Below are 12,663 nucleotides of genomic sequence, written 5' to 3'. Positions count from 1 at the left end.
TACTGTAATTTATGATGCATCTTAGTGAACCACATATACCTGAAGGGCTTACCAGTCTTGCCTCTTCTTTTTATAGTCTGATCATTTTCCCTTAACAGCAACCAGAGGAAAACCCAGTCCACCTTTTCTAAAAATGTAATTTCACTTTAAGATGTAATGTAATTGTTCTTTCCCGCAATTACTGAAATATATGAGAGCAATTAGCAGAAGTTCAACTACTGTAACTTTTTTACTAAAGTTGTTTGTATTATCTGGGCACAATCAAAAGGAATTGGACCATTGAACTAGCTGTTCCCAGAAGCAATTACCCATATTTTCCTATGGCAGTTTCTCAAACTACCTTGATATAATTTTGACTAATTAGCATTTGCCAAACAACATGTTGCTATTGTTTTCAGGTTGCTGGTCTCCTTTAGCTCAGTGTGCTTGATATTTTTATTCTAATCTAGATACTTGTAGTACATATTCTAATCAACTGCTGTGATAATTTTGTTCTGACTATAACAGTGCCTTATTTGATATAATGGAATCCATACCCTATCTAGATTGGACATATTCCCAGCTACTAACACTTAGAATAGAACTTATCATATACACCCAGAAATATTTTCTTTGAAAATATTTTCTTACTTCCCTGTTTATGCACAACCACTAATGATCGTATCAGTTTGCTTAACTCATATTCCAGCTGTTTAAGGACTTGCTAACATGCTGTATATTCACTCATGAGTAAATTACTGCTGTTCACTTCTTTCTAATCCTGACCCACAACCTGTGGGTCAATGGTAAAGCATTTATCTTTTTATGTTTTATCATGTCAGATTATTTTAATATCGCATAACAATTTCTACAAGTAAAAGGATACATTCCTCCTCTTGAAAATAGGTCTCAGCTATCTGCAAAAGTAAAAAGAGAAAAATTAGGATTCTATAATTTTCATGAGAGTGGTAAGGATATAACATGAACTTTTTATCATAGTTTTAAACATCTGGTTTGCAGGTTCATATTTAGTTTGGGTGAAATACTAATGTTCAGACTAAATACATATATTCCTATTCTAGGAAAGATGTTTAAAAAGAATATCAAACAACAAAGAAATATTAAGTCTTCACACAAATACGAATTTGCCCAAATGCTAGTTGGGTTTTATCTTATTACAACAACAAAAAATTATTTCACAATTTTTTTTAATGATTTAAAACTTTTAAAATTACCTATAACAGAAGTACTGTGTTTACTGATACAAGTTGAAGAGTCTGAATTCTGTTATTGACCATTGCTTCTTTATGTTTGACCAAATTAGGATCATTGCAAGCTCTCCTGAGCATTACAGTGCAATGTGATAAAATGGAGAAATGAAGGTTTCCTGACTGATGAGAAAGAACAATCTTCGGATGAAAGACACTAAAAGTATTACATATCACAGCATCAGATATACCAACGACCTTCCTGCTTACCGTCTATCTACAATAAATAATTACAACACATACCTGAAATACATAGAATTTGAAATATGTACAGTATGAATACTTGAAATTCATGAGATAAATGTAAAAGGACTCAAGTTCTTAATTGTCATCTGTATTACTTCTAGTCCATCCACAGAAGCCAGACCATTGCATCAGCTTTCTACCACTTCCCTTCCTGAAGCTGCTCTGCTGTGTTAAAGATTTAAAGACCCTCCGCCTCATGTGTCGGTTCACTAAGCCTAACATCCTGATAGCCAAAGCTCTTCAACAATAGAGCAAGTCATGGAGTTAAGCCAGACAGCAGTTCTTTGATTTGTACCACCGCTGCTAAGACATGGAACAAATCTACAGCTCTTCCTCCTTAGGCTGACATTTCTGTAACAGAACAATTAAAATTGGATTTGTAACATGACAGCTTTGCCACTAAGATGACCATTGAAAAAAAACCCTAAAAATCACAACAATCCTCCAAGCCTTGTTCTCTTAGATGGATGTTGAGTTAATACAGATACGTCAAAACAAAGAAATAGCAGGGAGTTGACACAAGAAATAAGCAAACTTTCCTTGTTGCCTTTAGAGCTCAAAGTGCTAAGGAGGTTTAATACAAAGAACAAAAGTAATTCCAAAGCAGTTACTGAGAACCAGGAAAATCAAACATAAAAGAGATTACATATAGAACATTTGAACACCTAAGTCAATCTCCAGCCCTTCTAGCTTAACAAAATGCGTAAACTGACATTAAATGCTGCTATAACAGCTGCTATCTTAGCCAATGGGTAGGACTTGAACAAGGGATCTCTATGCCTTAGCATGCAAGATGTCCAGATGCAACATCTTAAAAAACAACTTCACCCTGGCTGGGTAATTTTATAATGCCTATGTTTAAGAGATCACTGCAAATACATGCTCACCAAGGGTTTATACACTGAGAAGCTATGTATAAACCAGGAACACAGGCATGTAAACATAAGGGAAAATTATGTTCCCATATACCAAGGTACTGCTAGATCAAAGCTACATGTTTTAATTACAGACTACTGAAATAGATTTACTATCCCTTTCCTAGAGATGCTTTTTATTTCAACCAGCTATTTCAAAGCCAAAATTATAAGCACGGAAGTGGCTCCAGAAGAAAAGTCAAGATGCCAGTTAAAAAAAAAAACAACTTACTTTGTTAATCAAGTATAGGTACCATTTTTTAAATTTGTTTTGGGGGTTTTTGATTTCTTTTTGGGTGCTTTTTCCCCCCAGAACTGAAGTAAAGGATTGTTTCTTGGACTAGAATGGCAAAGACACCACTGTACTACAGTCTATGCAACCAGCTCAAAGAAAGCAAGTACCTAAAGACAGTCAGAAAATAAGCATGTTTCTAATCAGAATTTCACTTTGACTCTGGTGAGGAGTATTATAGAAAAGGTAGAGCTGATACCTGGAAATGGAAAGGTGTAACACTGTAGAGAAAAGCTAATGTGGTAACTGAAATATTTTTCTTCTAATTACTCCTTGCAGACAAATAATCTTGAAGATTTGCAACAACTTATTTGTGCTTGCAAGAAAACTGAACAGGCTTTCCTAGAAAGCTGAGGAATACTGATGTTCGTTTGTAAATACAATAAAATAAAAAAATATAAACCTCAGAAGTAAAAATATTTTGCTCAGCAGCATTCTCCAGTATCAGTGACCTTTACAAGCACTAACTCATCCATCTCCAGGGACAGCAAATGTTGGCAGCCTTCCTATTTCCATGCACGGTGTGACAAGGGCCATGGTTGTAAAACGTGCAGTAATTGCAGGTACCCTGATAGCTAAACATTCAGGTTGAGACACCTCATAGCTGACACTCCATGATTTCTGTGGGTGCACACAAACATTCAGTCTCAAAATCCTTGGGACGTATCAGTTTAGGCACTCATAATTTGAAGGGCTCATCAAGTGGATGCTTTTGTAAAAGTCTTAAGATGACTGCTCAAAAAAGACAGCAACTTGATAGTGGGTCTAGATTACAAGCTGTGATTCCTGGCTCAGCCTTATCTCTAACCACTGTACGATTCTGAGCCCAGTACCTCCAAAAGAGAACTGGTAAGTCACTTCTGTGGTTCTTTAATTTTTATTCGCATTGGGTTTTATTCACATTTTGTCTGCTATCTACAGCAGTCTCTGAAGGATTTTTGGAGCTGCCAAAGCTCTGTATTTATGTTAAATATACAGTGCTTCTTAGATTCTGTAACAAATGCTAAACAAATCACATGAATCCCATTTGAGACAGGAAAAAAATTACATCCTATTTTAATTAAAAGTTCACCCTTAGAACAGCCCCTAATATCCCACAGCCTTTAAATATTTAATATGGGCTTCCCACTAACAATGCAGATTGTAAATACTCCAGAACATCTGATGCAGCTCTTTATTTTATACTGAATTTTGTCATACAGAATAAAAACAGAATACGATAGAAGAGTATTTGCTAGACTTGGCACAAAAGAAAGTTACTGGCAGGCTGTATTAGCAATCTGAAAAAAAGACGGAAGATGACAGGTTAATTCACTGGAAAAGTAAAAAAAAAATCTTGATAGACTCTACACCAAAACATGAATGCTATCTTTAAAATCCTTTATTTTTTCCCCAGATAAAGAAGTGTTTTGTATCCTTGTAAGTTCTGTTAGCTTTCTATTCTAAACGCTCGATAATTCTTACAAGAAAAAGAGCTGGTGTTTGATTACATGTTTAATCTGGAAATGCAGATTCTGTTCTCAGTTCTGTCACAATTCCTGTTTGACTTTCAACAGGTTGTTACCCTTACAATTTGGCTTCCTTATCTAAAAAGCAGCAAACAGATTTCACCTCCACCATGTTTTACATCACTCTGTAATATTTGCAATGCATTTTGAAATTTCTGCCCTAACTCTGTTGTTTTCCAAAACAGACCTTTGTACCGACTCATGAACAACCACCCAATTTGGCATGGCTAAAAGTACAAACAAAAATAAAGAGTTCAAATAAATTAAGGAACGATAGCAAATATTTTCATTCAAACGGATTAAAAAAAAATAAAATTCTATGTCAAGTGTAAATTATCTGTAATTTGCAATACTAAAGAGAAACCTATTTCTCAAATATAATTGCTTATTTATATTGAAGATAATAAGAATGCAGGAGTGTCATCACAGTTCAGAACTTTAAAGTATCACAATCATCCAGTTTTTCACATTAAAAATAATGCAACTAAGTCAAATCACAGGCTGTACACTATTTATATATACAGCTCATATTACACCCTACACCCAAACATTCTGCTCTTCTAGTCCACTGGTCTGACACAACTAAACTACCAATAAATACTGCATCAAGTCCTATTGACATACTCATCCCGCATCATAATCTCCAGAAAGAAAAACATCCTGGTCAGTTTTTGATTTGAAAAGAAATCTTTTACTCAGCATTTCCTATGGCCTACAGGTGTGGCAACTGTGCTATAAAAAAAGTATACACTAAGCAACCTTGAATGTTAGTGTTCATGATGAAATCCATGCTAGAAAGAAGTCTGCAACAGCAAAAGTAATTCCAGATTTAAAATGTTATCTAGACATCAGCTGTCTTGTATGTATACCAGTGTCTTACAAACCATATTTAAGATGTGAAGACTGATTTTCCTAAATCATCACGCCAAACTAGAATTTCATCATTTGAGGAATTATAAACTCTATCCTTAAGACTTTCCTCTAACTGCAGAATACACTTTCAAAGCAATTTATAGTTTTAAATACATTAGAAGACCTTAGAGGAGATACTTGCTTTGAACACCCATTATAAATCAAAATACCCTGTCCAGGTATGAATATTGGTGTATGTTGAGTTAATGCATTTTTTCCTAATGAATAAAGGTCTCAATTAAAAACAAAATTGTGAGCAACATCCCAGAATCATAGGAAGTACCTGATGGAGACACAGGGGCAGTATCTTCGAATCCATCTGCTCAACCTCTTCACGGAGCAAAGAGAAAAGAGACTGCAAAGTCTGTTTTTGTTCTTTTTGGTTAAAGTTTTCATTTGCTTCAATAGCACCTTCATCACGCGCAGAATCTGTGTCTGTAGTAAGAGTACTTTCCTCCTTGATTGCTGTGGTTCCCACTGTAGGAACTCCTTTAAAAAGAACAAGTACTTAGGTTAGAATTCAAAAAAATACATCAAGTTGCTTTTTTAGGAAATTTCAACATAAAAGCTATGAATAAAACCCTAGTATCTTAAATAACATCCCTGCATGTAAATAAAATGCTGGTCTTGTCAGAATTAGTTGTGATAGATCTGTCTCTGTCAGCTCACCTACCTGAAAAAGCAAGGTAACATACATAAAGTATACTTGCACATTTCTAACATGGACCTGACTTTAACTTGGGGCAAAAAAATCCTCCTGGTCTAAACTGTTCTACAGAGTTATTAATAAGAGACCAGGGTGGCCTAAAATAAAAAGTGTTGTGACTGGTGTTAGTTTCAGTTACAAAACCCAATACTTAGGTCCAAATGGATAAACTTCACTAAGACAGAACTGGAATATAGCAGAGACAGAAAGCTGGGTTGTTTGCAACACAGTTTTTCTCAAAAAGGGAAAAAAGAAGGCAGGCAAGGAGAGTGTGAATGTTCTCAGTTTGCCTCTTCACTCCTGCCAAGGACCTTGTACAGCCAGACGTTCCAGGAAAGGAAGGAAGGAATGAAGGACAATTCGACCTGCTCTTCAGATGATAACACAGGAGCTCCTCCCAAAGATGACAGGATCTTAAAGGACAGAAAGAAGCAGATGATGACAGAGGGGGATTCTACTGTGGAGGACATATGTCCAGGGGGACTGTCCTGCTAAGTGTAAAGGAAAACCTCCCTAGATAGTTGGACGATTCATTCAGCCTGGCAGAAAAGGAAACCCTGTCAGTTTTGGGCCTCTTACTTCAAGAGGGACACGGAGGTGCTGGATCGTGTCCAGAGAAGGGCAACAGAGCTGGGAAAGGGACTGGAATACAAGCCTTATGAGGGAACTGGGGTCTTTAGCCTGGAGAGGAGGCGGCTGAGGGGGGGAACCTCATTGCTCTCTACAACTACCTGACAGGAGGCTGTAGGCAGGTGGGGTCGGGCTCTTCTCCCAAGTGACAAACAGAAGGTCAAAAGGAAGCAGCCTGAAGCTGTGCCAGGGAGATTCAGGTTGGATATTAGGAAAAAATTCTTCATGGAAAGGGTGGCCAAGCACTGTAACAGGCTGCCCAGGGAGGTGGTGGAACTGCCATCCCTGGAGGTGTTTAAAAAAATGTGCAGATATGGAGCTTAGAGGCATGGTTCAGTGGTGGGCTTGGCAGTGCTGGGTTAACGGTTGGAGTTGATGATCTCAAAGGTATTTTCCAACCTAAATGATCGTATGACTTGAGACTCCAGGGAATAAGCCAGTAGTGGTGACCTACGTTGGTAGTAATGACGTACACTGAATTTAGCCTTCAGAACTTCTTGCTAAGCAGAAAACTAGGTTCTCCATGGTATGTATGTTTCCTGGCAGTCCACTGTGGCCTGCCTCCAATTCTATAGAAGTCAAAACAGTCAGACATGCAGGTGGAGGACTGGCAATATGTACGATAGATAATGTAAAGCTTAACAGTACAAAAATGTTACTGAGTGCAAATCCCCTATTTTATTGTTAGAAATGAAATATCTGTAGTATCTTGCTGATCATGAATATGATAGTTATCAGGAAATGTTAAATGAGATTAGAGAAGTGTAGAGCAGTCAGCAGTAGTGGGAGAAATCAATTACCCACATACAGACTGGACCAGTTTCTCATGAAGATCACAGAATAAAAGGAATAAATGATGGCTTCCTGTAACACACAGTCATAGGTGTAACCAGAAAACTACAGTTTATACCACCAATTAATATTTCTTTTTCCACGAAACTACATCGAACTTGATACATTTACAAAGAACTCAAGTTTTTAAAAAACAATCCCATAATTTTTTGAAACAATTTAGAAAATTTGGCTACTGAAGTGTGCACAATAGACTTTTATAAACTCAAGTTATGATGAGTATGTTATTATTCCCTAGCTACACCCAGTTTCTGAAAATCATGTTATTTAAAAGTGTCATCCCCCTCCCCAGTGGGGGACACAGTTTCAAGTAACCATCACACTGTTTCTACCATTTGGGCACGCAGCGTATTTCAGAACCCCTTGATTCATCACAACTGAAAGATTTAGGGCTTAAGAAAGGCGCTAGCTTGTCCACCGAAGGTCCAACCATTTCATTCTTGGTTATTTTAAACTCTTCATTAAGTAAACTATCCAGATCAAGAGTACTAATAATCTCTGTGGGTGGCTATTTTCACAGGGCTTACTGCCAGACAAAATATGGGTGTAATTTAAGATTGCTTTTTCAATATTAATGCATATGCCTGCTTTTCCAGTATTTATTTGGGCTTGCTGTGGGCCAAAAGCAACAAGAGACATAACTGGCTGCAAGACACAAACCAGGAAGTATTTTCAGAGATGGAATTAAGGTGTCTTTAAAAATACAGCTTTCTGTTCCGCACATGATCATGAAACCAGAAAAGAGGGTCCACATGTTCTGGCAAACCTTTTCTCTCAGAAAAAAATCCCCCATCACTTCAAACTGCACTTTATAATAAGTATATATATATATAAAATAAGCAGTTAATAATCACCTGTCACATCAAAACATGACTATTGACTGAAACATGCTCAATAGCAACTGTCATGAAAAACCTTCATTTTCATGTTATTGTGGTACTTTGCTAAGACATAATTTATAAACTGCGTATTATTCCTACGTATAGTTGAGCTATCACTCACTTGGAATCAAATTCTGCCCTCAAATTACTCCCCTCATTCTGAAGCAAGGCCTTACAGCCATTCAGGTTAATTCTACCTTCTTCTATTTTAAACACAAGACAGCATTTGTGCCTCAGTGGCACTATAACAAGAATTTTCCTGGAGATACCAATGCTTAGTAATGCTGTTTCATCATAAAGGTGTTATGGGCTAAGAACCCTATTTATTTTTTTTTCCACTATGTTTTTGAAAATGGCACACAACACTGCTTCTTCCTGGAATCAATCGATCTTGCTGTCCAAAGCAGATTTTTTCTTTAAATTACATTTATTTCTGATATTTTAAGAAGCAAGGATTAAGTTTTTTTCACTTTGCAAAGCATTGATATTTACTTTATAACTTAACATTTGGTTCCACACTAGAATGGAAATTTATTTTTATGAAAATAAATGTGAAAAAACACCGAAAATATCAACTTTCCAATAGCCAGAGCATGCACTAGAAATGTAGCAGGCAGCTGAGATCAGGTTTCTGTTCTGTGAGACTCAGAGGAGTTTCAGCTGGCATATCCAGTTGGGTATGCCAATGTTTCCCAAGACATGGGGAGAAGGAAATTTTCTCAAAGCTTCCCTAAGAGTTCACTGAAGCAGTGCCATGCTTGCAAAAAGATCCAATTTTGACAGACCTTGTGAATAAAAATTATAAATGCATTTTTTAGTATGTCCCACCCTTTTTGTGTTTCATCAGTACTGCAAGTGTATGAAATTAGAGATGCTTTGCCACCTTCCTGAGAATGAGTCAGAGGTGGAAGTAGGAGGTATTTGCTATCAAAATAAAATTATGGATATTGTCCTCTTTTTTTCATTGAAATTTTAATTTTCACATTCAGTAGCATTAGCTTAAATCAGCTGTAACAGAAGTTTCTAGTACAGAAAACATATGGTAATCCCTTTTTTTAAACGTTCTTGGTACTCAATACCAGAAAGCTAGTTCAGACTGATTCATTCAGAAACCATTAAAAAAAAAAGAAAAAAAAAAAGAAAAAGAAAAAAAGACCAGCAAGTATTAAAAAAAAAAAGCTTTTAAGACAGTAGTATTGGTAAAGATGTAATTCTGCCTGAGCAAGCTCAAAATCTTGTTTAGTGGTTTAGTGTGGAACAGAACCCTAAATAAAATAACATTCCTAGAATTTTCATATAATTTGACTAGTTTATATTCATATATTTCATTTGCTGCAACACCAAATTCATCCCAGTCACTCCACTTTCTTCTTCCACCTTCAAGCTGCTTCAAGAAATAAGTTGAATAATTTACAGGAAAAGCATATGTTGCAGAATTTAACTTAGGGTAAAATGATTAAGTGTAAGTAACTGTGCTATATTATATTAAGGAATTCCACACTGATTTTACAACACCAAGTTACTAGTTATGCCAGGACTGATCTTTTGAAAAATATGAAATTATTTACAGAGACTAGAAGTCCACATTTACAAAAATACATTGAAGCAGATGACACCTCATGAATCACTATCTCTACTGCACTAAAGTTAGTACAATTCATTACAAGGAAATCAAGTATGAATAATCGTCAAAGTTTAAATTTGTCAATTTAAATTTACCTCACTTCTTGAGCATCAGGTATCCTCAAACAGATATAATCGCAGTCTATTCAAAACTATTATTAGTATACAAAAAGAACGTTGAGAGAAATTTGGGATCCGGAAGCTATAGACTTGTCAATTCATTCTTAGTATGTTTACAGGAGCATCAAGACAGCTAAAAGGAGGTGCTTCTTCAAACAACACATAGGTGAAATCTTGGAACTACTTACCCCAGGACACCGAAATGGACTCAAGAAACCAACTGCAAGTCAGGTGACACATTCACTATAAGCTACTGCAGTCTAGCAGTTCCCACCTGGGGGAGCCCTGAATGGATACTTGCTGATGGCAAGGAGAGCACATGAACAAATCACTACCTCTTTGCCTTGTTCTTCATACTCTTACCTACCCATCCTTTATTAGCTACTGTCAGGAGAAAGGTATTGAACTAGGTAAACCTTCAACCATATATAGTTATTCATAATCTTGCATTCCAGTCCAATGATTGTAGGACCTAGGATAATTCTAGCCCTAACACATTCCAAGCATATACAGAAACATAATAATCAAATACTTAGAAGTGTTTATGCTTTATAAGCAGCTATTTAGAGGGTTTCAAACATGTTGCACATGTAAGCACTCGCTCTTTCTTCTGAAGATTAACTTATTTAACAATTATCAATCTTCTGCTGAGTAAGTCCCAAATAAATAAAAAAGCAAAAATGTAGTTTTCCATATTCCAGGCTCATTGCTTTAATCACTAGCAAGAGAAGGAACATGAACAACATGCTTTTTAAGTCAAATCTCGTATTTTCCAGAATGGCAACATTTAACAGAGACCATAACAGGTTTGCTTACAGGGAAAGAGAAGATTCATAAATCTCTTCTTTAGCTATGAGTCCAAGTAACTCATCCGTGATTTCTCAATAGTTAATAAAATTTTTTAAAATATCACCATAATACATGCCATACAGATATTTAGTTTGTGACTCCAGCTTGCTTGTGTGGCACTCTGCTGTCACCCACTCAGGGATCTTCCACTCTGGTTTGATTATTCTCTCCTTTATCTCCGAGTTGGTATAAAGTCAAGAAAGCTAGTTTGGTTCTTTTATGTAGAGGAATACTCAGAAATTGTTTAAAATAGCTAGTGTTAAAAATTAAATGGAAGATTCTCACTAAAATAAAGACATTTGCAACATCAAGAAATTGTGACACAATCACCGCATTGTGTGGAAACAGGAGAACCATCATCTGAGAATATCTAAAAGGCTAAATGTAAACTAACCTGTAATTAGTGGGAGATATAATGCAATTTTATATTTTAATCTTCCTTTCTGTAATAGTCAAGGTTCTTACTATTAAAGTAGTAAAACTTTGTTCATAGGTATTCAACCAAACTCTTAAAAGCAGGACATTCTCTGTTGTGGTATTATACTTATCTGTATTTCAGATTTCTTCTTTGTGCCTTAAAACAGTGATCTACTGTGCACAGCTTGTTTTTCTGCATTAGTTGATTGCATTTCTCAACAGGAATACAAACTAACGCAGAGAGAATACAAGCAAAGTTTAACTTCCAGTGTTTGGGCAAATTTCTCATTTTCTTCCTTTTGTGGTCCTTCAGACATCTCTGTCCACACATCTGAATCACATTTCATCAACTTTTTATTTTGTTACTCCTGTCATACAGATAACCGGTTCTCAGTTACTTCTGTCAATCTCTTTTTTTAATTAAGTATTTTCTTCTATTTTTAAACATTAAATATACAGTTGAAATTTATACTTAATGACTGTCTGCATGATTTAATGGGAATTCATCGTCCTTATGATGATGGTAGTTTTCAGGATCCTCTTATCTCTACTAGAAAATAAAATTTTTCTCTTCTAGATTTTGCCTATATGTACAAGACATGGAACGCAAGGCTTCCTTCCTTTCTCTCTTTACTTATTTTATTATTCTTTAAGATCATCATCAGTTTTCATACTAGGCCATAAAAAAAATGCTGTTTATCCAGAAAATTTTATTTTAAAATTATCTATTTTAAGTAGCTGAATTCCCTCTCTACTCAATCTTTAGATGGGAAAAAAGAAAAAAAAGAAAAAAAAGAAAAAAAAGCTGGCTTGATTCAGCTGTTCTAAGTGTTCCAAGCAACTTTCAAACACATCTATACAATGAAATACACTGATTTTAATTAATATATTTGCAGCACTATGACACATAATCTTTATGATTTATGGCAAAAACCTAATATAATAACACATTGTGTTGATGCAGACAAATCCTACTCATTCAAAAACAGCAGAAGCATCTCAAATAAGAGCATGTAATGAACATTTGCATTTTCCTTATCCAATTCATACTGAAAAGATCTGAAGGAGAAGTAACACAAAAAATTGGTACAAACCCATTTCTGAACAGCTCATTACCCCAAACAGGGTAATAAATAAAACATCCTAGGACTATTTATTGAAATTTGAAAAATGTAAGTGAATTTTGACAACAGCAGGCCAAGGTGAAACTATTTGGTACACATACCAAGATTTCAAACCTTGACAGTGAATCAAGACACCAAAATCTTGCACTTGAGCACAATGTTCAAATGAACAAAACCATACTGCCTGAATTTCTGGCTCTTCTGATTTGGAAGTCAGCCCAATTTCCATACTGAAATTCTGCACCTCCCTCTACTTGTGCTTCCTTGATGTTCCGTTTGCTACATAGCCAACATTTAAATACAGAAGGTGAAAACATCTAGAGCTGAATCTGATTTAGAACC

The 12,663-nt window shown here is 35.7% G+C and overlaps 1 protein-coding gene across 7 annotated transcripts in view; it reads right to left on the bottom strand.

Annotated features, from left to right (window-relative positions):
* Positions 1–12,663, bottom strand: part of CNST (consortin, connexin sorting protein) — a 52,845-nt gene that overhangs the window by 25,442 nt on the left and 14,740 nt on the right. For all 7 annotated transcript variants that reach the window (XM_040599493.1, XM_040599492.1, XM_040599496.1 and 4 more), the window contains 2 exons: positions 5,403–5,608; positions 866–896 (listed from right to left, as the gene is read on the bottom strand). In XM_040599493.1, the coding sequence (XP_040455427.1) occupies positions 866–896; positions 5,403–5,608 (237 nt within the window). The remainder of the gene's footprint in view (positions 1–865; positions 897–5,402; positions 5,609–12,663) is intronic.

Source organism: Falco naumanni, chromosome 6 (assembly GCF_017639655.2).
Source record: "Falco naumanni isolate bFalNau1 chromosome 6, bFalNau1.pat, whole genome shotgun sequence".
NCBI classification, from domain to species: domain Eukaryota; kingdom Metazoa; phylum Chordata; class Aves; order Falconiformes; family Falconidae; genus Falco; species Falco naumanni.
The sequence above is the reverse complement of the archived record's forward strand: the minus strand, read 5'-3'. Positions and strand labels throughout refer to the sequence as shown.